At 39.3% G+C, this 25,762-nt stretch overlaps 5 protein-coding genes across 10 annotated transcripts; 4 read left to right on the forward strand and 1 right to left on the reverse strand.

Moving 5' to 3' along the window:
• The first annotated feature begins 2,441 nt into the window (after positions 1-2,441).
• LOC121983852 (trihelix transcription factor ASIL1-like) lies at positions 2,442-3,543 on the forward strand. Its single transcript, XM_042536504.1, has one exon. The coding sequence runs from the start codon at positions 2,518-2,520 to the stop codon at positions 3,433-3,435; it is 918 nt and encodes a 305-aa protein (XP_042392438.1). The 5' UTR covers positions 2,442-2,517; the 3' UTR covers positions 3,436-3,543.
• A 142-nt stretch (positions 3,544-3,685) lies between these two features.
• On the forward strand, positions 3,686-6,375 carry LOC121983853 (WRKY transcription factor 22-like). 3 transcript variants are annotated; one of them, XM_042536506.1, is made up of 3 exons: positions 3,686-5,478; positions 5,551-5,664; positions 5,763-6,375. In XM_042536506.1, exons 1-3 carry the CDS (start codon positions 5,207-5,209, stop codon positions 6,094-6,096), a joined length of 720 nt encoding a protein of 239 aa, XP_042392440.1. In that variant the 5' UTR covers positions 3,686-5,206; the 3' UTR covers positions 6,097-6,375. The 3 variants fall into 3 exon arrangements, with proteins under 3 accessions (XP_042392440.1, XP_042392441.1, XP_042392439.1); XM_042536507.1 differs by having other exon boundaries at positions 3,686-5,454; XM_042536505.1 differs by having other exon boundaries at positions 3,686-5,664.
• A 2,733-nt stretch (positions 6,376-9,108) lies between these two features.
• On the forward strand, positions 9,109-10,889 carry LOC121983856 (interactor of constitutive active ROPs 1-like). 4 transcript variants are annotated; one of them, XM_042536513.1, is made up of 4 exons: positions 9,109-9,336; positions 9,568-9,645; positions 9,745-9,880; positions 9,965-10,889. In XM_042536513.1, exons 2-4 carry the CDS (start codon positions 9,632-9,634, stop codon positions 10,808-10,810), a joined length of 996 nt encoding a protein of 331 aa, XP_042392447.1. In that variant the 5' UTR covers positions 9,109-9,336; positions 9,568-9,631; the 3' UTR covers positions 10,811-10,889. The 4 variants fall into 4 exon arrangements, with proteins under 4 accessions (XP_042392447.1, XP_042392443.1, XP_042392444.1 ...); XM_042536509.1 differs by having other exon boundaries at positions 9,110-9,336; positions 9,426-9,645; positions 9,721-9,880; XM_042536510.1 differs by having other exon boundaries at positions 9,110-9,336; positions 9,429-9,645; positions 9,721-9,880.
• Positions 10,890-11,062: 173 nt separating this feature from the next.
• LOC121983855 (sugar transporter ERD6-like 4) lies at positions 11,063-16,074 on the forward strand. Its single transcript, XM_042536508.1, has 17 exons — positions 11,063-11,509; positions 11,611-11,700; positions 11,792-11,851; positions 11,957-12,022; positions 12,104-12,169; positions 12,263-12,338; positions 12,625-12,689; positions 12,773-12,865; positions 12,999-13,079; positions 13,163-13,247; positions 13,517-13,563; positions 13,671-13,733; positions 13,821-13,880; positions 14,052-14,117; positions 14,206-14,265; positions 15,506-15,620; positions 15,721-16,074. Exons 1-17 carry the CDS (start codon positions 11,063-11,065, stop codon positions 15,831-15,833), a joined length of 1,653 nt encoding a protein of 550 aa, XP_042392442.1. The 3' UTR covers positions 15,834-16,074.
• Positions 16,075-16,204: 130 nt separating this feature from the next.
• On the reverse strand, positions 16,205-25,338 carry LOC121983857 (peptide deformylase 1B, chloroplastic-like). The gene is made up of 7 exons (XM_042536514.1): positions 25,080-25,338; positions 24,835-24,973; positions 22,600-22,792; positions 18,292-18,402; positions 16,966-17,028; positions 16,585-16,723; positions 16,205-16,498 (listed from the first exon to the last, which is right to left on the reverse strand). Exons 1-6 carry the CDS (start codon positions 25,303-25,305, stop codon positions 16,589-16,591), a joined length of 867 nt encoding a protein of 288 aa, XP_042392448.1. The 5' UTR covers positions 25,306-25,338; the 3' UTR covers positions 16,205-16,498; positions 16,585-16,588.
• Positions 25,339-25,762: the final 424 nt, after the last annotated feature.

Consider the following 25,762-nt stretch of genomic DNA (forward strand, 5'->3'; position numbering starts at 1 on the left):
TAAAAATTGAGTTAGAATGAGTTTAAGTTAATAATATTTTAAATTTTTTTAATTATAATGTTTAAGATTAAAAAATTAAATCTAAACGTCTATTGTAGAGAGATGGCGTATACTGTAGAATTGTCTATTGTAGAGAGAGATAATTGCTCTGCTTTAGATCGTCTACTGGGAATTGTTTGTGCCTTGACTAAATGCGCCTCTAATGTACGATCGTCTACTGTGGAATTATTCATGCCTTGACTAAAATGTGCCTCTAATACATTGGAGGCGCCTTGCCGTTTGTTTTTTTAAAGGAGTGGAGGCACTTGAATTTAATTGTTTTGTTGTGGAACACTATACCTATGAGGATATAAAATTTTTAATTTTAAACATTATAATTCAATAATAAAACCTAAATCATAAATACAAAAATCTTATTAACTTAAATCAATTATAACTCAACTCCTAAATTCTAAAATCTTAAACCCTAAATTAATATAATATACTCCTGTGAACATTTAAAATTTTTAATCTTAAATATTATAAATCAAGAAAGAACCTGAACTTTAGAGAAAAAATCTTACTAACTCAAATTTATTATAACCCAACTTTTAAATCTTAAAATCTTAAATCTTAAATATATATAATATGCCTAAAAATAAATAAATAAGTAATAAATAAATATATATAAAGAATTATTATCCTACGAACCTATTGCTTTTGCGAAATGCTACGGACTTGTTGATGTGGCAAAATTATGTCATTTTTTTTCTAAAAATATCTGCGTCATTTTTTCTCCCTCACCAGGGGTGCCATTTTCGAGATCAAATCTTTTGTCCCGAAACTCTCCCTGTCCCTCTGTCCCACGCAGAAAACGACACCCGACTCGTGAGAAACACATGACGAAGGCGGAAACCAAAAGAGCAGACCGATCCGCTGGACCGATCAGGACATATCCTGATCGGTCTGGGAGGCTTCTGATCGGTCTGTGGACCGATCAGCCTATAGGTGGATCGGTCCACAGACCGATCCCTATTGCCCTCTAAATCCCATCGCTTCCTGATCGGTCTACAGACCGATCAGATAACTTACAGTGACTACTGTTTGGTTACTGATCGGTCACCAGACCGATCAGATAATCCACAGAAAGCTACTGTTTGGTTACTGATCGGTTTGTGGACCGATCCACCTATAGGCTGATCGGTCCACAGACCGATCAGAAGCCTCCCAGACCGATCAGGATATGTCCTGATCGGTCCAGCGGATCGGTCTGCTGACCGATCCACAGGCAACAGGCTAATCGCTCTTTTGGTTTCCGCCTTCGTCACGTGTTTCTCACGAGTCAGGTGTCGTTTTCTGCGTGGGACAGAGGGACAGGGAGAGTTTCGGGACAGAAGATTTGATCTGGCCATTTTCCACCTTTCTCCTCCCTCCTCCGATGTCGCGACCTCCCACTTAACTTCGCCTGCGACACCGGTATTTGCCTCTTCCTCCCCTCACCCTCTTTGCCTCCCACCGGATCCAAGCTCCCGATCATCGTCTACATCCACGGTGGCGGATTCATCATCTTCTGCTTCGCTTCCTCCCCCTTCCATGGCCTCTGCTCCCGCCTCGCGGTTGCCCTTCCCGCCGCCATCCTCTCCGTCGACTATCGCCTCAGTCCGCAGCACCGCCTGCCCGTTGCCGTTGAGGATGCTCTCTTTTGGCTCCGGGCCCATGCCATGGGGGTTTCTGTGGAGGGAAACCTCCCCTTCCCGCTCACCGAATGTACCGACTTCTCCCGCTACTTCCTCATGGGCGACAATGAGGGCGCGACCATCGCCTTCCCCGGCTCCCTCCTTGTGGCGGCGATCCAGAACTCCTTGGCCCCGTTAAGCATCACCGCCCTAGTGCTGGACTATCCTTACTTCGGAGGAATTGAGCGGACGGATTCCAAGGAGAGGCTGAAGAGTGACAAGATCCTATCTTTGGCAGAGAACAAATTAATGTGGGAGTTGGCGTTGCCAGAGGGCACCGACAGGGACCACGAGTACTCCAACCCATTCAAGAACAAAGAGAAGCTATTCGCCGAACTGCGTGATTTCCCGCAATACTTGGTTAGAGGACACATATGCGATTCCTCACCTACGGAGCCCTGTCCTCTTTGCGCCAATTCCTCCCTCCTCTCTGCGCCCATTCGTCCCTCGTCGCGATGTTAACTCTCGCCGCACCCTCTTGTGAGGGGTTCGGCGGAGGAAGATATTTTTAGAAAAAAATATGACCGATTTATCACATCAAGAAATCATAGCATTTCTCAGCAATATGTCCGTAGGATAACAATTTTCTCTATATATAAATATATATATATAACTAAAAATTTTAAATTTTCAGAGAGATCGTCTTACATGGGATAAAATATTTCTAATATTTATTAAATAAATTAATAATAACGGTATATTAAATAACGACACGGTCTAATGAGGCGCCGACGCAGAGAGGGGAAACGAGGCGAACGAGAGAGATAAGAAGGGAACGGAGGAGTAGAGTTTGATCCTGTAGATGGAGAGGCGGGATGCTGCGCCGACGAGGCCGCCGAACCCCGGGGCGGGGGTGCCTTACCGAGAGGACTGCTGGAGCGAGGGGGAAACCTCCGTGCTTTTCGACGCCTGGGGTGATCGCTACATCGAATTCAACCGAGGGAACCTCCGGCAGAAGCAGTGGCAAGAAGTCGCCGACGCCGTTAACTCCCGACGCGGCGCCGGCCGCCGACCGTTGCGCACCGACGTCCAGTGCAAGAATCGGATCGACACGCTCAAGAAGAAATACAAGGTCGAGAAGTCCAAGGTTGCTGACGGCGGCGAGAGCCAGTGGCCCTTCTTCTCCCGCCTTGATGACCTCATTGGATCCGCCCTACCTCCGAGCTCCGAGAAGCAATCCATGTCTCCGCCACCTCTCGCTCATCCGATGCCTTCGCATCGAAAAGGCTCTGCCTTGCCCGTTGCCTCCGCCGTTCGACCAGCGGAGCCAAAGAAAAAGCCTGGGGCTCCTATTTCCGCAGCTGTAGACAACGCTTTCTTCAGGCGTGCTGCTGCTGCGGCGGCTGCCGCAGCTGCAGACGATGATGACGACGATGAGCAGGAGAAGGAAGATGATGGTTCAGATTCGTTATCAAGGTCGCCGTCAAGGTCTGGTAGAGGATTGAAAAGGGCGAGGGAAGAAGAGGGCAGCGGCGTTCGCGAACTGGCTAAGGCAATCATGAAGTTTGCTGAGATATATGAGAGAGTGGAGGAATCAAAGCAAAGACAGATGATTGAGCTGGAAAAACAGCGGATGGAGTTTGCTAAGGCGTTGATGTTCCAGAAGGTGCAGATCATCGTGGATTCGCAGATGCATCTTGCCAAAATTAAGCGTTCGAAGCGATCTGATACTGGTAAAAGAGTTGATCTTTCACTCCACCCTACCCTAGCCCATTTGTAGGTTAGTTTATTCTTCTTCTTGGCCAATGCCTACTTGTGGTACTGAATTATCTCTTCCTAATGTGAATTGGAACTGGAGCTTATATTCATGCCATGAATTCTGTCTGAATTTTCCTTTATTTGCTAAGTTGATTTGCACAGTTAGCATCATTAGCATCACTGGATTCTATGAGGTTTTTATGCACTGTTGTTGAAGGTTAAGATTCACTCAGTTTTTATCTGATTAGGATTGGTTTACTGAGGTTTGGTTGTTGTAATTTAGTGTCACTTGTTGGATGTTTCATTGATTTAGTGGTCGATGATAAGTCCAATGCTAAATAAAAAAAATCACCAAATTTAAATTTGGTTTGATAATGTTAGCCATCCATATCCTAGTCAAATGGGAGATGCAATTTTTCCACTCAATAATTCTGACTTGAATAAAAAGGACACAAACTCTAGAGGTTCTTACCTTCTGTATATGCATCTTTGAAGGATAGTGTGTTCAATTGAAGGGCTTGCAACAAGTTAGTGAAACTTCCTGTACTATTGTTTCTTGATCGAGTGATTACATAAGATTTCTCTCCTTCAGTTGTGTTTTCCTAGTGTGTGTGTTGTTTGTTGCTACTTCTTGTGTACTCCCTTGATTGCTTTTGTTCTTCAACTTCATCCCATGTGAAGGATAAAAAAAATCTCCTCCTTCGTTCCATAGTCATGATCCTGGTAATGAACTTGTCTCAGCCAGTCCCCTCTCTCTCCCTTGATGCAATTTAAAGAGCTTGTCATGTTGCTTTTGAGCATTGTTGTGTTCTTGCTGCTCTAGATGAAGCTCAGAATCATCTGTCTCCTCCTATGCCTTCTATTGCGGTGAGGAAGGCAATGAATCTGTCATACTGGACTTATTCTTGCGCCCCTTATGCAACACGCAGCAATCATATCACCATTCCAGTAGGGTAGGAATGGTTACTTCATAGTTGATACCTCCACTCAGAAATTAACTATTTTATTGTTTGCAAGATCTATAGTCCCTAATTCTGTATAGCAGTGGCCCAGGTTAGCTAATCCTGGAACTGCTAATCTTGTCAGTCAGCATTTAATCCTTCTCTTGGATGTATCATTCATTTGTAGCTGGCTAACGAAGAGATGGTGGTGGACTTGGAGGATTCATCCTGATCCAGGAACGTTTTAGCTTGTTAATCAGAAGCATATAGACTATAGAGGGCCTGTAATTTAGTAGCTTTAGGAACGTTTGAATTAATTTAGTAAACTTCTAGCAAGATTATTCAGTACCTTCTGAGGATCTCTGAGATTTGAGAATGCTACTAGTTGCCCTGGATACCAAGTCCAGACCTTGATAAGGATATTGGAAGTGGGACATCCAACTACTTTTAATGCACGTGGAGTGTAGTGTGGGACTTCATTACCATGTAACGTAATATAGTGCTAATGGATAGGACAATGACTAATGAGGGCCGGAATAGATTATGACATGAGCACGTGAATCGTGTGATTCCTTGACGGCTTCTTCTGCCTACTAATTAGGATTAAGGCACCGATATAGAAGGAGGTAACATTGAACATCAGCCGTTCGATCAGCATAACTTTTTGACTTGTACCTAGAGTCAACGCTGACTTGGCGGTAGGTTTTCATGATCTTAGATTGTGTGAATCCATTATCCAGTCCCTGGCCCCACCAATTCGTCTAACAATCTGTCTCACCCATTATAAACACCCCCACCACTTCCCTCAGTTCCCTCCATCCGATTGAAGCTCTACTGGCTGACTCAGTTTCCATGCATGCTCCTCCCATGGACGACAACAACTGGGATCTATTCGCCGTGGTCAGAGCCGCCAGCTCCTTCGCCATTAGCGACTCCTTATCCAACTCCAAGGAGGAGGCTGTACGCGTTTCAAAAGACAACGACGAGGACGACGACCTTTTCGGCTTCGGTGAGCTACAGGATCCCATAGAATTCCATCGACGAGCATTCAAACAGCAGCAAGTGCTCTCTGATAGTCAGCAGAGCAGACGAGCCGAGAGGTTGATTACCCGTTCCAAACTAAGGTACAGATCGAGTCACTTTGCGACTCTCGCCTACCATTCGGTAACAGTGGACGCCGGTGAACTTGATCGCAGGAAGAATCAGCAGAAGAAGGTGAGCTGCCAAGTGCCGGCGGACGGCGCCCAGCCGGACCTGTGGGCATGGCGGAAGTACGGGCAGAAGCCCATCAAGGGCTCCCCTTATCCACGGTATAATGATTCTATGATTTGAAATTGATGATCGATTAATTTAGTTTTTGCTATCTTTGTTTCGATCGAAATTGATTGAGATTTTTGGGTGGAAACAGGGGATACTACAGGTGCAGCAGCTCGAAGGCGTGTGAGGCAAAGAAGCAGGTGGAGCGGAGCAGGGCGGATCCGGAGATGTTGCTCATCACTTACACGGCGGAGCACAACCACCCCGCCCCCGCCCATCGGAACTCGCTCGCCGGAACCGCTCGCCGGAAGCAAATCCTTCCGTCGACGATCTCGCCCGGCCAGGAACCGGCGAACGGCCGCGACGTGCACTTTTTGGAGGGCAGTGGGAACTTTGACGATCATTTCTATCGTTCGACGACGGCGCTGACTCTCTTCGATCCACCGGCGCCGGCTGTTGGCCACTCGTTGAGTTCCATCACTTGATTTGAATGATGTCGCCATCGAGCAGGTTTAAGGATAACGAATTGTATGCCTCCGCAAGCTTTAAAACGATTTATGGCTGCGCAAGCAATCCGGCGTAAGATCGCAACGAAAAATAGTAAAATTCCGGTGGAGGTCAACTCGCTGAAACAGAGATTTTTAAATATTTAGGAAATGGGTTGGCAGATCTACCCATGAAGTTGTTGTAGTAGCTCTGTAGAAGAAACCAGATTTGAGTTTGAACCTTACGTATCCTTTTTCGCTATCGCATTGCAAAAGGAATATGAAATTTCTCTAAACTACTGAAATATATAATTTTTAAAATTTCAGTTTTGACCGTGTGTACCACCAATTTTATGGCCCAACAAGATTCTAGAGGGAGTAAATCACGGTTAATGTTGGGCAGAATAGGTGACTGGGGGTCGAAGGAATTTTTGGCATAGCAGACCAAAGTTTTATCCCCGAGTGCAACTGGCGATCTTCGACTCCACGACTTCATTGGTAAACTACAGGCACCCAACCAGCTGATCCAGCCCGTGGGGGTAATTTTTTTTTTACCTATTAATGATATGATATGTGAAGAAGTAAATTGAAAAATTATAATTAACTACTATGGAAAATTATTCATTAGGTCCAAACCTATTGTAACAAGTTCTATCCCATTAAAACTAACTCAACCTTACCTCAGAGGCACTCTACATAAAGATCAAATGACAAAGGTGATTTCTTTGTTTCCAGTGTCCCCATCAATTCGTCCTTAGATTAACACGGTGAAAATAAATCATGAATGATTACTAACCATTATTATAAGTGACCAAAATATCAAGGAAGGTATAGTCGAACACACTAAATTTTAATCTCAAAATCTCATATAATAATACCTCATATTTTAATTATCGCACCGTCTCATAACACTATACATAAAGATTAAGTTAGTTCATAAGGCGATCAAGCGAGCGATTCATTAATGATTTTTAATAAATAGTTGAGGGATAATTAATCTTGTGCAACAGTAAAATAATATTATTGTAGGATTTAAAAGTCACATATTCAAATTTTAAAAATAACCTTTTACATACTAGTACGATAAAACTCAACTTCCATGGAAATTTAGTGAACTCTTTTATTAAAATATTTAACATTGATATTTTATATATTTTTTATAACGATTATTTTTACAAGTGAATTAATCATAGATGATTTATAAATAATCTCTTGTAAAAATATAGGATAAAATTATGTACAATGAATCTTTCTTTACAGGAATTTTTCTTCGGAATCTCATGTAACTAAAATTTCGTGCATCAAATTGCATTTTTTAATTAATCATAGATCAGTTCTATAAAATATTTTTTTTACTAATTCCAAGTAAATTTTGGAAATGCAGCCTTAAGTTGCTAATATACTGTGATGATAAGGTCAAAGGCCCGACCAGGAAAGTGCAAGTGGAGATGCTATCCACTGTTTCTGCACGTGTTGTGTGGGCGTTCACTAGATTCTTGTTAATGGTATATCGCCTATAGACATTGCATGTGGCGAATGGTGCACTTCTGATAGTGGAATGAGAGTAGAATCTTAGTTGGATACGATAATGAGATCGTGGGCTTAGATGGATTATGGATAGGATAATGAGAACATTCACATTTCACATGGCATCCCATTGGATTGGATATTTGGATTAGATTGGATGGGATTGGAGTGAGTCGGCAACGCGATATTATAGATGCAATGTCTTGGGTTCTTAGTTTAAGAGTGATAGTAAGTAATAATGTATAAAAGACATTGATAATGTAGGATCCATAAAAGAAAATTATAGGGAGATTTTTTGCTTGGGGAGAGAGTGGTGGGTTTTCATATTTTTCACATTTCATTGAGGTATCCTCTTATGTATGGTTAGCATTTCAAAGGTCAATGCACAACTTTAAACAAAAAAAAATTATCAATGAATCCATTTACAACGATGAAAAAAATTAAAAATGAATTGATTAAACAACATACAATGAACTTTATTTCGACTATAGAAAAAGAAAAGGACTTTTCTAATCCTAGTAATAATTCAAATACTTATTACGATTTATCTTCCTTGTCCCAAGCATATGTATTTTACAAAATATTACAAATCCAATTACTTAACAACCATCACTTTAGATCTGTACTTCAATATCACGGTACCCATCCTTTTAATCTCAGATGTGTCCGTATCAATGGAATGGGTGACTCATTATTTCGATGAATCATTTCTTCGGACAGAAAGAGATTATGGAAATACTTACTCGAAATCTTACTTTTCAGAGTCAGAGTTCATTGTGGAAGAATCTTCTGAGGAATTGACCATGATATATCTGATACATGCATAATATCTCTCAAAACGATTTTCATTTTATCCAATTTTATCATAAGTAATTCTTAAAATGAAAGTAAAAAAAAAAAAAAAAAAAGAATCGTTAGTCCTTAGTAGAAACTTGAGTAAGGAGTAGTTCCTTGTTTGTAGAGTTTTTCAAACAAACTATTAAAATAAAAAACAATTCCCTTTTTTGAAGTAACTACTTGAGCCGGATGAAAGGAAACCTTCATGTCCGATTTTAAAGGGGGGGGGGGGAATCCAATCCTACAAGAACCTATCTCGATTTTTCTTTTACTAGGCCCATAGCTAAAAAAACCTACTTTAATTCATATAAAACTCTAAACATTAGATATCCTTAAATTAATTGTTACTTAGACATCTACAATAGCTAGAATTCTATATAAATTTGTGGTAGTCTTCAATATATCACTTCAATGTCGTATTAAAAATATAAAAATGGACCTTTTATCAAACAAAATGGGTCTTTTATCTTTTTACGCAGTTTCATTGGCTCTATAGCAATTTTTAGGGTAAAGCCTCTCTTATTTATTTATTTATTTTTATCGTGCAACCATAAAATGAATCATATGAATTTATTATTATTTTTTCTTTCTTACTTTCTAGAAAGTAAAGTGAAAAAAAAACCAAAAAAAGCCATGGCAATATACGACAGTGGTGCTCCCATACTTTGTGACTGTCTGCCGCTGTTTAGAGAGGTAGGACATTGCAGCAGGGAGGTCACATGCAAATGTTCATCCGAAAGCAAGAAACTATGCCTCGAGCTTCACATGCTTTCACCTTCCTCCAGGCCGCTTCGTTCTTGTTTGAATGGATTTCCTTGATCCAACTACATCATTTCATTGACTGTAACGAAGATGGACGTAGAAGCTAAATCGAAGGTAACCAAAATAAACAGAAGATTTTGAGTTCTTGAGTGTTGAGTGGTGCCACTTCCTCATCCTGACTTCATCCTAATTTTTTGGGAAAGGAGATAAAAATCTTGGCAGCATGACTTCCAAGAACTTGAATTCCACTGTCGCATTGGCATTGGCATTGGCACAGAGTCTTCTGCTTTGTACAATATTTAAATGCTGCTGCTCGTTCAATCTCTTTTCATTTCCTCGAGACAGAGCGTTTGAATTTTGAACTGCAGCAGCAGCAGCAGCAGCAGCTTACGCTTTACCCTTGAATCAGATGCCGAGGTCGAGGTAGGGTTTTTTTTTTTTCTGTTTGTTTGTCTGTTTGTGAAGAGGCTTTGTTTAGATCCGAGCGATGAAAGGCAGGCGTTTTCTTTCCATGGCGTCCAGGGTATCAGATGCGTCGCAGCGGCAGTCGCCGCTCCACCTCAAGAGCACCGCCAGATCGGAGGCCAACGCCGCGCGCCGCCCCGCCGGCAAGGAACGCAGCCCCAAGGTGTCCCCTCGCGGCGGTGTCTTGCAAGAGGTAGTGTATCTTCGATCTCCTCCACCTTGTCCTCCGTCGGTGGGAACTAACTGATGTGATTTTGTGTGCGATTGGCTAAATTAGAGGAAAAGGGGCACGGAGCTGGTTGATATGGAAACCAGGCTGAGTAAGGTGCAGGAGGAGCTCAAGAAGCTGCGGAATCGACTGGCCTCGGCGGAGGTCGCCAAGCTGGAAGCCGAGGAAGCTCTCGTCCGGGCCAAGAAGCGAATCCCGGCAGCCCCACCGGCCCCCAAAGAATCAGGCGAAGAAGATGAGGATGAGCGAGAGCGAGAGAGCAGATCCGAAGGAGAAGCAGTTACTTCGCCAGAGACGATGGATGTATTCGAAGTCGTAATCCCAGCCGAGTCCGTGCCGGAGGAGATGAAGACGATGGTCGCGAAGGAAGCCGTGGGAGAGGACGGAAAGGAGAAAGAGGAAAAGAAGGGAGATCCATCGGTGGAAGATCTCGAAGCCAAACTGCTCGAGAAGGAGAAGGAGGCGGAGATCCTGCTCGAAGAGAACATGGTCTTCAAGACGCACGCCGCGGAGGAGGCGAATCGGATCGCCAGCGCCGCGGGAGCGAAGGAGACGGAGCTGCTGGCGAAGCTGAGTTCGATGGAGGAGGAGATGCAAGAGAGCGAGGCGAGGGCGAGGCGGCTGGCGGAGCAGCTGGAGGCGGCCGAGGGCGCAAAATCGGCGATGGGGGAGGAGATGAAGCGGCTGAGGGCGCAGACGGAGCAGTGGCGGAAGGCCGCGGAGGCCGCGGCGGCGGCGGTGCTGGCGGACGACGACGACGAAGTGGACAAGCACATCGCGGCCTGGGCATCGCCGCTGGCGATGGAGGAGGGCGACTGGAAGAGGAGGAAGGGAGCTGGGATTCGAATGTTCGGGGAACTCTGGAAGAAGAAGAAGAAGGGGCAGCAGAAGTGAAGCTCCGATGGCTTTTTTGTTTCCTTGGACTCTCTCTCTCCCCTCTCTTTCGCCACTTCACCGCACGCCATCGTCCATGCGGCTGCACCGGCTAGTCAAACTTACCCCCGCATAATTTTTTCAAAATGCAATTGCATTTTTGCCCTCGTACTCCCGTTTTTCTCAAACTGCCCTCCACAATTTATAATTTTCTATTTACCCCTCAAATTTAGATTCTACGGGAGGTTTATCAAGGTGGGGAATAATATGTAAATGAAATATACTAAACGTCGGAGGATATTTTTAAAAATTAGAAAATGGAGGAGGAAGACTATGCGAGCGCGATCACAGTTGTGTCCTGTTTTGTTCAATACGTCTCTTCTTCCTTCTCTCCCTCGATTGAATCCTCTCAAATCCGTTTCCGCCACGATGAGCTTCAGAGGGGAGGAGAGTGGGAGCGGCGGTGAGGACGGTCGGGGCGACCTTAGGAAGCCGTTCCTCCACACCGGTAGCTGGTACCGGATGGGCACGGCCGGCATGGGGTCGCGGCAGTCCAGCCTGATGGCTTCCTCCGCCTCCGTCCTCCGCGACTCCTCCATCTCCGTCGTTCTATGTACCCTCATCGTCGCCCTCGGCCCCATCCAGTTCGGCTTCACGGGCGGCTACTCGTCCCCGACCCAGGACGACATCATTTCCGACCTCGGACTCTCGCTGTCCGAGGTCGCCTACTACTTCCCTCTTCCATCTCCGTTTCTTATCCTTCTCAGAATTTTCTCTTTCACGCGATTGGCTTGGTGACCGATGTAATTCGATGCTTTCAGTTCTCGATATTTGGCTCCCTATCAAACGTCGGTGCCATGGTGGGTGCGATCGCCAGCGGTCAAATTGCCGAATATATCGGGCGCAAGGGGGTGAGACGAATCCAAAACCTTGTTTTGACTTCCTTTTTCAAAGTGAATTCCCATTTGGATGACTGATCAATCGCCATTCTTGGTGTCGTAGTCGCTGATGATTGCTTCCATTCCTAACATCATTGGATGGCTGGCTATTTCCTTCGCCAGAGTTAGTTCTTTTTGCTGTTTGTCTGCTTAATCTCACTTACTATTAGAAACCACATTTTGTTATTCTTCTCCAATTAATTTAGGCTTTTGGGATGTGTTTTTGAAGGACGCTTCGTTTTTGTATATGGGTCGGTTATTGGAAGGATTCGGCGTTGGAGTGATCTCCTATACAGTTTGTTATAGTTCTTATGGAAAAAATTTCTATGATGGAATTTGTGCATTCGAGTCTCCTGACTTCCTAACTATATATTAGGTGCCTGTATATATAGCAGAGATAGCTCCACAGAATTTAAGAGGGGCACTTGGCTCTGTGAATCAGGTAAGTTCAGGTCCTGAGCTGAACACATTCCTTATCGCAACAAGTTTGTTCTGCATCACATAAAGACCTAATTTTGGCCTCTGTCTTGTGTAGCTTTCTGTGACTATCGGCGTTTTTCTAGCTTATCTACTGGGTATGTTTGTTCATTGGAGATTGCTTGCAGTTATAGGTAATAATTTTGGGTAGCTTGATCCCAGAATCTCGATTTCATTTTGTTTACCATTTGCAACTGCTAAAAATATGCACTTCTCTATAATATTCTTTGTAAGACCAGCATGAATTTCTGAGATGTTTTGCACAGTTAAATTTGTTCTTGTATTTGATCACATGTGAACTTTTGTCTTTGCTAAATTAATCTCAATTGATTGCGCATCCAGCATCTGGCATCATTTCTAAATTAAATCATGGATCTGGCATTGGTGTAGATTGAACCAATTTTTACATATGCTTTTTAGGAATATTGCCATGTACCATCCTCATTCCCAGTCTTTTCTTCATTCCGGAGTCGCCAAGGTGGTTGGTAAGGTTTCATCAGATAATTGTCTATATCAAGAAGAACCTAAAGTTACATATTTAGATTTATCTTTTCCTTTATTTGTGCAGGCAAAAATGGGCATGATGGAAGATTTTGAAGCTTCTTTACAAGTTTTGAGAGGTTTTGATACTGACATCACTGTTGAAGTGAATGAAATCAAGGTATGGACTGCCTATCTCTAATTTGTGATGTGCAAACGTTTTACTAAATGTAGAAGTAAATCAGATATATAAATGGTTCTTATTTGAATGCAGCTTTCCTCCTGTTGACTAAATTTAAATTCTTTTTATGCAGAGATCTGTGGCATCGTCAACAAGAAGAACAGCTATACGGTTTTCGCAACTGGGACAAAGAAGATACAAACTTCCTCTTATGGTGATACACTACAAAGACTTATTTGTTCTTTTGTTGTCAGGAGAAAATCACATCGTTCTCATCATGAACTATGCAAAACACAGATAGGTATCGGTCTGCTTGTACTGCAGCAGATAAGTGGAATCAACGGGATCCTATTTTATGCCAGCAACATTTTCAAAGCTGCTGGTAATTAGCCTTGAGAAACTTAAATCTGAAATGTTTTATTTCATTCATCAACAGTCAATCTTATTATATTTTTCATCCTGTCAAATTTACTCTAGAATCTTTTTTAATTGGAATTTTATACACATTGAACTGTTAAGAAATGGGGGTTTCCATTTGTTAATATATGTGGATAAATTGATGTCAGTCTGTAATGGTAAACCTCTAAACCTTCATTTGAGTCAGATAATTCAAACATGTCCAATTTTGTCTGGATTTTTGTACTTGAACAGGGATTACAAATAGTGACCTTGCCACATGCGGTCTTGGAGCTATTCAGGTAGTCATTTTGAATCTCATTTCAGGATTTTAATATAATATTCTAAAGTTTCAGTGTCTCATCTTCTTACCCATCTTCTTACCAAAGGGACATCAACTATCTTTCAGGTGGTTGCTACTGGTGTTACCACATGGTTAACAGACAGAGCTGGTCGGAGAATTCTTCTTATAGTAAGCTTATGCAACATAAATTACCTTTTTTATGCATCTGTTTTATAAGTAGTAATAATGTACATGGAAAATCTTATCTGGTTGCAGATCTCCACTGCAGGAATGACACTAAGCCTTCTCCTAGTTTCTGTTGTTTTTTTTCTTGAGGTCAGTCTGGCAATAGTCAGTTTACTAAATTGATTCTAGTACAATGATTGTTTTGTGGCACAACTTGATGTTCCTTTTTAACGTGATCAGGCATCCTTTATACTTATCAAGGCATTCTTTGCTCAAGTTTATTTCAATAATTTTTTAGATTTTTGTAATTGTTGATAACAGGGAGTCTTTTCTCAAGAATCTTATCCATACCATGTAATGAGCATTCTTTCTTTGGTTGGACTTGTGGTATGTATATGTCAGCCGTGAGTTTGTCATTTTATGTAACAGAAGTCATTGTTTTGTAATCCCTAATCTGTTGTTTATCTTCTCATAGGCTTTTGTCATTTCCTTCTCTCTTGGGTTGGGAGCAATTCCATGGATTATTATGTCTGAGGTATGTGAGTTAAAGCTAATTAGTTTACTCTCTTCAGAAAGACTGCTGCAGGTTACTGGTGTTCTTGTTGAATGTATGGTCGGTTAGCACATTTCTCTGAAAGTTTAAGAAAAACTTATTAACAAAATCAACGATGATTCATCAATTATCCACAAACTCATTATATAGGTGCTTGTGTAATATACTTAATGACTCCGGTCTCACAAGAATCCTTTAATAATGGATATTAGCATGTATGTTCCTCCTGTATTTTGTTATACTTAATTATTTCAATATTGAAATATAGATACTTACAATCTACAATCTACATAACAAGTGTATTACATTTTATTTTCCAAGTATTCCACCGACATCTTCTTCCTTGAATGTCCTTGTGCTTATGTTAATTGTGGTATTTGTAGAGGACCTCAGATGACAATTGTCACAATATTTAGGGTAGAGGTACAAGTAGGTTATGTGATTGAGACAAGTCACTGCAAATTTTGTTTTAACATAAAGAGTTTCCTACAAGTATAGAAAATTAAGAGTAAAAAAAATAAATTTGAGATTTTATATGGGTTCTAATGTAGCATATTTGTCTTAGTAATGTCTCTTTTACCTTGATGGATCTTATTGTGTTTTATTGTTGTTCATTTATTTACTTTTTTGCAAATTATTGACCTTTACTGAAATTATTGAAGTTTTACTATAGAATATTGAGTCATTGAGGTGTCCAATTATGAATTTTATAGTAAACATTTTAATTGTGAAAACTAAGAAATTTGACTGTAGATTGCACTGCTTTATGAATTTTTGCTTGGTTGACATTTTGGATTTCTGAGAAATCTTTTTGTGATTTTATGTTGTATGCGAAGTTCACACAGAAAGTGATAAGCATTATTAGTCCTGAGTCTTACCCATGCGTCTTCACTTGGGAAGTTGAGTCTCAATAAACGTTGCGGTATTAAATTATATCTACTTATGAGATTTTTCATATGCGATATTTTTCATAATCGTTGTGGATATCTATATCAATGTAATACTAGAAATGTGGTACAGAGAAAGCTTAATCTTCATTCATGATACTGATCGTTTGGAATGTGACAATAACTTGCATATTGAATCTGCATACAATCATAGCCTCAAGGCCATTCCCTTGTAACATTCAAATTGCTATGTCCTATCAATTTGTTAGACTGACGATACTACTTAGCTAATATGTTTTCATCCTCCCTCGTGTATTATTTTATGTCTATTGCAGATACTTCCTGTTAACATAAAGAGTCTTGCGGGCAGTGTAGCAACACTTGCCAACTGGTTGACGTCGTTTGCGGTAACAATGACTGCAAATTTGCTTTTGAGTTGGACCTCTGGAGGTTGAAATCCCGTTACCATGTGCTTCTCTCTGAAAATTGGCACCTATTTTTGTTGCATTAACACAGGATTTTTTTTCTTCTTCTCTTTTATCTTTGCCAGGTACCTTTTTGATTTATGCAGTTATGAGTGCCCTCACCCTATTGTTTGTCATAATATGGGTTCCTGAGACCAAGGGAAGATCTCTTGAAGAAATACAATGGTCTTTTAGATGAGTTCTGTAAATACTCATCAAGTGTGCTCTTTATATCTACTTGACTCGAGACCTCGCGGGTTCTTGAGTTTGTTCAGCCATGGGTGAAGTACCAAGATGATCAAACCTCGGCTATTGCTTGTACCTGTTGTCTCTTGTAGTATATATATTTTTGTATCATGCTTGTTTAGCGAGTCCACTCAATTTTCATTTCCAGTTTTGCTAAATCGATATGGACATAAATAAACAGAAATGTGCTTTCACAAATTTATAGTCGAATAATGAACATTATCAATTCTTGGTGGCTTCAGAATTCACAAGTGCAAGGGATTTCTTGAGGTTGAAATTGTAAACACAGTTGAACATTCTATGTAACTTAAAAGCAGAATACCATTCTCAAGATCAATTCTCAAGTTTTTACCACCATTTTAAATTAAACTTTACATGTGTGTATTCCAGGATAAACAATCAATCAAGTTGGGTAACAAGAGGTATAGAGCATAAGCCATTAAGAACTTAGAAAATTAACATAATCTTTTCAATAAATCTTAACATGAAGCGAGCATAAACTATATGCATTTAGCGCAGGGTGGGATCAAACGATGCGACATCTGTAGGTTCCTTGTGAATAGGTCTGCTTGTTCCAGCCAAAAAAAAACCAAAAAGTTTTCAGCACATATTGACTTCCTGTAGATAGAGAAATTCAGCAGCATCAGTGTTCTATAAGAGAGTAGAGTGATATAATTAGATGAGTAAAGCACTAAACCACAAACTTGATCATCTTCTAGCAAAACCAGTAATCTCTTTTCTTTGAGCAAAACCAGCAATTTCCTTTCTTTGGCCACTGATGTTCTTATCAATGCTTTCAGGACTCTCAAGTCCTGTTGTGTTTTCATACTTCTTTTCCAATAACTGCAGGAATTAAAAGGACACTTGCAGACTATAAGTAATAAATTTGTTAGAATGCAAGCATAATAGCATAACAGGCCACTTGTTCACAATGTAGAAATCTCAATGAGCCATTGTATTGTCCATGTTTTACTGTGGTTGGTAGAGTGGAATCATAATCATGAATAGCTTGATGAACTAGAAAATAAAGCAACAGCACAATTGAATTTTGCACATCGACTTAAAGATAAATTCGTACTACTAACCTTCAGCTGTGAACGGATAGTTTCAAGAATATCTTCAGTCATCCGATCAAAGAAAAGAATACCCTGAAAGGTTGACATAAGGTATCTATTTTAGTAAGTATAAATACGCAAAGAAATTACAAGTAAATCTACAAGTTGGAGAGTAAATCAAAAGCAAAGAAATAACAAGTCGAGCTACAAATTGGAGAGTAAATCAAAGTGAAATATATGTAGACATGAAACAACTTAGCCTTTGTGTTCACCAAAGTAAACAAGAATGTGTTAATCCAAACTATTCAAGCCATTTACACCTCTCCGTTAAATTGTATTCAAGGTTCTCTTAAATCACTTTTGATTACGTTGCCTAGACTTTTGGTTCCCTCTACCTCTCATACCTTTAATTCTAATTGATTCGATTTGTTGAAGAAAATAATTTATTGGTTGTTTTTGTATATGAAAATGTCTATGTTGTCCTAACATATTTTCTCTCATTGCATCACCTATTAGAGCTACACCTAATTGCTTGTGATCAATAATATTTTTGAAATTCTCTTTCCCAGTAACACCACTAAGCATAAATCTGAGCATTTTCATCTTTGTTATCCTAACGTTTAAACATGTCATCTCCATAGTACCCGACACCGTGGCTCATAAACGATGATTGATAATACACAATCATACAAAACATTTTTTTTTTAATCTTAAGCGTCACAAGGTGCTTACACTAGACTTCAAAAGCTACTCTCTCCAATAGCCATCGACTCTTTGTGCTACAAATGAAATCTCCAGCATATCTCAAACTTGTAGGAATTTAATATTCATTTATCATTATAATTGCATAAAGCTCAATAGAGGGATAAGATTTATGTGGTTGACTTCCCTAATACCATTTGAATTTGAGGGAAAAAGTAAAAGGAAAATTAATACCTCATATAGATTCCTCAATTGATATATTAGATTCAACATGTTACATGTAGATGATTATATATTTACATAGCCATAAGTTGGTTTATCAACAGAATGGACATTACCGTATAATTTGAGAAAATTATTATTATTCTCTATTCATGTGTTTGATACTATGAAATTCAAACTATATCCAAATATGTTGCCTCATTAGTGCTTTTATGCATTATTGCGTCATGAGGTTGCAATTAACAAATTGGTTTGTTTAACTGGTATGCATATGGTGCATACTTATCTTATGACACTATTGTCAATGAAACAATTTTATAAACTTCAAAGATGCATTCTGTCAAGCTTTGGCTCTAATTCTTTTTTCCTCAACGCATTTGGAAACAGAGAAGCAGAAATATACATGGTAGAAATGTTTGACAGAGTCCATACCTGTAAATGATCAAATTCATGCTGAAAAATCCGAGCAGGAAGTCCAGAAAGATTGACTCTAAACCTTGCACCGTTTATATCTCGAGCATCAACCTTTATAGATGCTGGTCTCTGTAAGGGTAACAAGATTAATCGGAGTGAAGAAAGATTAATGAATGAAAAAAGTGTCCTGAAATGAACATGAGATAAACCATCATAATCACAAGGGTAAGATATTATATCTTAGTTGTAGGTCTAGCATTTAGCAGGTAGGACACAAGCAGTTAAGAGGCAGGGTCATAAAACAGTGTAAAAAATAGCTTCTAAAACATTTGAATTTAAATCATAATAACTACAGAAGCGCAGATTGAAACAAAAAGGGTAAACAGGTGTATTTGTATATTAACATGCAGTGTATTACAACAAAAAACTCACACGGATCCCATAGTAGACTGGTATTCAATATAGATTAGTGTTGAAATGCTGGATAAGGTAAGAAATACTAATATCCAAGTGCAATTTAAGTGTAGCACCAACAACAACAACAACAACCAAGCATTTTCCCACTAGGTGGGGTCGACTGTATGAATCCTTTTACGCTATTGAGCTCTATCTTCTATTATATCATCATCTATATTTAAATAAATTTTATCTTGTTTTATTGTTGCTAACCAAGTCTTTTTTAGTCTTCCTCTTCTTCGTTTGATATGCATGTTTATCATAGTTTCACATCGCCTAACTGGAGCATTTATTGGTCGTCTAAGTACATGTCCGTACCATCTTAAATGTGTCTCTCGGAGTTTGTCCTCAATAGATGCAACTCCGACTTTCTCTCTAATGCTCTCATTCCTTATTTTGTCCATCTTCGTATGTCCACACATCCACCTTAACATCCTCATCTCTGCAACTCTCATCTTATGCTCATGTGCTCGAGTCATAGCCCAACATTCAGCTCCATATAACATAGCAGGTCTAACAGCGGTTTTATAGAACTTACATTTAAGTTTAAGAGGTACTTTACGGTCACATAAAACACCCGACGCTCCCCTCCATTTCACCCATCCTGCTTGTATTCTATGTAAGACGTCTCTCTCAATCCCTCCATCATTTTGTAAAAATGATCCTAAATATTTAAATCTCTCGGTTCCGAGCAACTCGTCCTCTCCTATCTTAACAATTGTTTCATTACTTCTAATATTGCTAAATTTAAATTCCATATATTCTGTCTTTAATCTACTAAGCTTAAAACATTTCCCTTCTAGTGTTTCCCTCCAAGATTCTAGCTTAGCATTTACTCCTTCACGTGTCTCATCTACCAAAATAATATCATCTGCAAACAATGTGCGCAGTGAGTTCGTCCATAATTAGTGTAAAAAGATAGGGACTTAGGGCTGATCCTTGATGTAACCCTATCTTTATTGGAAATGATTCAGTTACTCCGCCTGAAGTCTTTACTCTAGTCGTTACATCCTCATACATATCCTTAATTAGTTCAATATATGTTACGCTAACACCTCTGTTTTCTAAAATTCTCCATATAATTTCTATCATAAGCTTTTTCTAAGTCAATGAATACCATGTGTAGATCTTGTTTTTGCTCCCGATATTTTTCAATTAATTGTCTAAGGAGATGTATAGCTTCTATTGTCGGTCACCATGGTCTCCTTAATCTTTTTATTACTTTTTCCAAAGTTTCATAGTATGACTCATTAGTTTAATATTCCTATAGTTTACACAATTGTATAGTCTTTGTTCTTATATAAGGGAACTAGAGTACTTATCCTCTATTGATCGAACATTCTTTTCGTTTTCAATATCATGTTAAATAATTTTGTAAGTCATTCAATACCTTGTTTCCTAAGCACTTCCATACCTCTATCGGAATATCATTGGTCCAACGACTTTTCCATTAAGCTTCTATTATCTATTTCTATACTCATTTGACTTAATTAAATTACCTAAGTTAAGTTGGTCACCTAAACCTTCATTAAAAGTTGATGAAAATACCTCTTCCACCGCTCTTTTATTTCTCATCATTTACTAATACCCTATTACATTCATCTTTAATATATTTTATTTGGCTAAGATATCTTATTTTCCTTTCTTTCACTTTAGCTATTCTATAAATATCTCTTTCCCTTCTTTTATATCTAATTTTCGATATAAGCGTTCAAAATTTTTATTCTTCATTCACTGCTTTCTGAGCCTCTTTCTTGGTTACTGTATAGTGTTTTAAGTTTTCCTCGTTCTTATAAGTATAAAATTTGTTACAGGTTATTCGTTTTTCCTTTACTTTCTCTTGTACTTTCTCATTCCACCACCAAGATTCTTTACTTAGTGGTGCATGTCCCTTTGACTCACCGAGTACACTCTTAGCTACTATTTTCAACTTTGATACCATCTTATCCCATGTTGAATTAGAGTCATCGTATATTTCATCTAATGCTTGTACTTCTACCTTCTCCTTAAATATATTTTGTTTCCCATCTTTAACTTCCACCACTTAATTCTAGGAATTGTATATATTTTCTTTCTATTGATACTATGTTTGAGACGTATATCCAACACTACTACCCTATGTTGGGTAGTTAAGCTTTCTCCAAGGATGACTTTGTAATCTTTACAAATCTTTCTATCCTTCTTCCTAACCATAAGAAAGTCAATTTGCGATTTATTATTCCCACTTTTGAATGTGACTAAGTGTTCTTCTCTTTTCTTAAAAAACGTATTAGCTAATATAAGGTCATATGCTATCGCAAAATCTAATATAGTTTTCCCTTCCTCATTCCTCGTTCCAAACTCATAACTCCCATGTACTCTCTCATATTCCTCATTTTTCACTCCGACATGCCCATTTAGATCACCTCCTATTAAAATCATTTCACTTGGTGGAATATTTTGTAATATTTCATCTAAGTCCTCCCAAAACCTTGATTTGGTAGCTTCATCTAATCCTACTTGTGGTGCATATACGCTAATTATGTTCATAGTTTCTTTCGCCACTATTATCTTAAGGGCTATAATTCTATCCCCTTTTCTAACTACTCCTACAACTTTATCCTTTAACAAATTATCTACAATGATACCCACTCCATTTCTTGCTTTACTCTTCCCAGTGTACCATAACTTAAAACCCGAGTTCTCTATCATCTTTGCCTTCTCGCCTATCCATTTTGTCTCTTGTACACACAAAATACTAATTTTTCTCCTAATCATCATATCTACTACCTCTATTGATTTACAAGTGAGAGCTCCTATATTCCATATTCCAAATCTTAGATTATTAGTTTTTCTATCATATTTGTTCTTATCTAACCTATGGTGTGAGAACTTTTGCCTATTTAACACTACACCCAAGTTCTCATGGAGATGTAGCGGTGCTTGCTGAGACGTTACAGTCGGACCCTGTAACGCGAACTCTTGCCGAGAAGTTACAGTCGGACCCTGCAACGCGTTCCTTCCGCGGAACAACCTAGCATTAGCACAATAGTTTAATAGATTCATTCATTGAATATTTGTCATAGTTTGACGCTGGCTGGCAACCTAACGCAACCCTCCTCCTTTATCCGGGCTTAGGACCGGCCATGACCGATCATCATGGGCGGAATTTAAGTGTAGCACCAATAGATGATAAATGAAAGAAAATAGGTTGAGATGTTCAAAGATCACTAATCAATTAGAGGAGTTGAATAGAGGTGTAAGGGTAGAAAAAGACTAAAAATATAGTTAATGTAAAAAATATATATTTTAATTGATTTGAATATTACAAGCAATATAACATTGCATAGAGCTCTACATAGATTTTTGGTCGACTCATTTGGCTTTGTTATACAAATTTGTGATAGTTCACCATCTAATATCATCCTAACTGATTCCAACCTAATTATGAAAATATAATTACAGAAATTATGATTTCCCTGGATGTATTTTCCTATGAATAAAAATTCATGCCTGAATTTTCAATTTAATATTTTTGGTTGACTTATTTAGCTTTGAAATACAAAATTCTGATAGTTCACCATCTAGCATCATCCTAACTGATTCTAACAGACTAACCTAAACATCAAAAATATAATTACACAATTTATGCAACTGCAAGATTGCTTTTGTGATCAATATATCTAGAGAATTCAAATAGAAAAAGAGAAATAACTACATTTGAACTCAGTCAATGGACATATAAAAAATATATGAAGCTCAAAAAGGAGAAAAATTACCTATCAGATCATGACTTCTTTCATACTGTCAAACACTCAAACTACAGGTTTGGTCCTAAAAGATAAATAAATGTGCTAGATAATAGAATGCTGAAGGTAAAAGATGTATTACCTCTACATCTGCATAAATTCCTGGAAAAGATAAGCATCCCTCATTGTAAAAAAAAGTGCGTGTTGAGGCTTTATACATTTTTGGGTTCACAAGAACAATTTCCTCTCCTTCACCTCGTTCACCAGCAGGATTAAATACCATAAGTTGAACATTCACTCCAACTTGTGGTGCTGAGAGGCCTACACCATCAGTTCTGCCCATAAGACAAAGATTTTCCAAGTTAAATTTATTGGGAACTCTTCAAATTATTTAAGGAAATCCTACCAAACAACAAAATTATTACAATAGAATCATCTGAATAGTCCTTGCATAGGAAAAAATTATATGCTAAAGAAATATACTACTTGATCTAATATATGCATGTGACAATCTATAGAATCTGTTACTATAGAAATTGTGTTCATACAGACCAGCTAAGTCAACAAGAAGAGTAAACGTCTCTTGCTCTACTCAACAAATGTACAATTTCATCAGCTCTAGTTGAATAGGTGTAATATAAAAGAGGTAAGTCCAAAAAACTTGTCAATAAATGCGCAACTTTATCAGCTTAGTTGAATAGGAGTAATATCAATGAGATAAGTCCAAAATGGATATGCCGGAAACTAAAAGATTAATCTCTAGAAAACTTCCATGATGTTTGAGAGTTTCTTGTATTGCAATCTTGTGACTTCTCCCCTCCTTACAAAACAATGAAGCTTTGAATTGAAAAAAAAAAAAATTTGATCACAGATTACCCTGAAACTGCAAGCGGTTGATGACCTTCCAAGTAGTTCCATATTTTGAGCTTTTGATACTCAAATAAATTGTGTCATCCTTTGCCTTTAGATCTGTGCTTCCTAATATAGGTGGGGATAGACCAGTCCTAGTGCAAGTCAGCACACAGAACAACTCAATAGGATCACAATCATTAAAATTGTGTTGGTATTGTGTGTTTTGACCAAGGCCGTCTATAAGAGTTGGTTCTGCCTGGTACTGCTCAAGATCATTGCCAACAACCACTACAACTGTAAGATGTCAGAATTGGCTATTCCATCTCCAAAAGTTAATTTAGTTGTTCTCACCCATTTCCAGCTCTATTATACTCCTATCAGCCTGCCTCTTATCCACCCATCTATAATCTTTCTAAATACTCTCTTGGGCAGCTCTCAACACTCTTAAATCTTCTTGAGGGCTTGATTTGTTGGAACTCGCAAGATAATTTTTATCTTTAGATGATTTTGCAGCTAGATATACTTTGATTCACTTCTCTTTTGTTTTTTTATTTAATATTGTGATAAATAAGTTTAATCGAAGGCGTTAAATAATTAAATCAAAGTAGACAAATGGCACCAAAAAGACTAGTCAATTATTACTCGTCGTCATTCGTGATTATGGTTAATGACCACCATAGGCAAAGCATATGCTGAATACATCGGTTACAACACAGGCATCACATGCCAAAGTAGCATATTGCTAGCAAATAGCCCCTATCATTCCACAAGAAATCAAATGTGCATAGCCTCAATGCTGATTATGTCATCAAACAAAACAGCCAAGAGCACTAGGAATCAATCAGTGAGCTTCTCAAAAAAAAAAAAAAAAAAAAAGGCAAAAGGGCAGCCGGTACACAAAACTCCCGCTATGCGGGGTCCCGGGGAAGGATCCATTGTGCACAGCCTTACCCTACTTTTTGCAAGAGGTTGTTTTCAGGATTCGAACCCATGATCTTTTGGTCACAAAGCAACAACTTTAACGTTGCGCCAAGGCTCCCCTTCCAGTGAGCTTCTCAACAACCCAAGACAAATTAAAAGGTGGAGTGGAGATGATATGAAGCACTATCTAAAGTTGATAGCTTCCTTTCATGATTTCTAAGCCAAATACTACTATGAGCTTTGAGCTTAGGAGAAGAATGTCAAAGGACAAGCACCATTGACAAGACAGAGACACTAGTAAAAATGTCCGATTGATCAGCAGTAACTATGAAGTGCTTAATAGAACTGCTAGTGTTTCAACTAGCTCCAGAGCAGCAGTAGAAGACCACCTATCACCACTTCGAGAGCTTGAGGTACCCTGGTTCTTCTTCCCTTTAATAAACACGAGGCTTCCAGTTGATGACATCAATTTTCACCTAAAGGTCTTTCTATCTCAAATTAAAAACAAAACGTCAACGAAATAAATCACCAGCAAACCTAACGCATTACTTTGTAGAAGTGAAAAATAACCACGACAACTCAAAACATAAGAAAAGTGCCATACTTGTACATGATATCGAACATCTCATCAACCAGTTTCCTCAAATTCTCGTCAAACGCACTAATACGTTTATTCCTCGCCCTCAGGATCGGGTCAGGGTACTCCACAATCTTCAAAGGCGACTCAAAGCACAGATCGGCAGCTAAATCGATCCAATTTCTCATCAATTACGCCGAAGAAAGAACACATTTTGTTCGCGTAGTGAACCACTATAACTAATTTAACAAAGTGAAAAAAAAAATACTTACGGGAGGCGAAGTCCCCGACCTGAGAAGAGGGACCGCGCCGGGCTTGGACGGAGACGTCCGCGAAGGGGGAATCGCGAACAACGGCTAGCGGTTGAGAGGAGAAGCCACGAAGAGCCGCCCCCGAGCATGGGAAAGGGAAGGGTCGGGGGAAGCAGGAGGCGGCGGCGCGGCGAGAGACGAGAGCGGCGTAGGAGAGGGCGGGCGAGGCTGAGAGCCGCGCGGCCATTTGGCTTCCTTCCTGTTCGACGATTTGCCTACCTATTGATTTTTCCACATTTTACTTTATATATATATTTCATATGGCGCGGACCGAAAACCTGAGTTAGCCGGACGTCCGAAAGGGCCTCAAGTAAGTCGGAGTGGTGCACCCGAATCACTTCGGGCGTCCGACCCTCAGGTCCGAGTATCTCAAACATTATATATACTAGTGTGATTGTGCACATGCGTTGCATGTGTAATATAATAATATATAAATTATTTGGGTCTTTGAAAATCTGAATTGTTTGGATTTTTTAGTATCACCCTTATAAACCAAGAATTAATTATTTGGGTAAGATTCATCAATTATTTGGATAAGATTCGTCAAACCCATACAATAGTGACGCTAGAGAATCCCAGCAACAGGCTTCCCTATGTAAAAAATTAATTTAATTTAATATTATACTTGTCTTAGTAAAAAAACT

The sequence above is a fragment of the Zingiber officinale genome, chromosome 5B (genome assembly GCF_018446385.1).
Source record: "Zingiber officinale cultivar Zhangliang chromosome 5B, Zo_v1.1, whole genome shotgun sequence".
Lineage (NCBI taxonomy): Eukaryota > Viridiplantae > Streptophyta > Magnoliopsida > Zingiberales > Zingiberaceae > Zingiber > Zingiber officinale.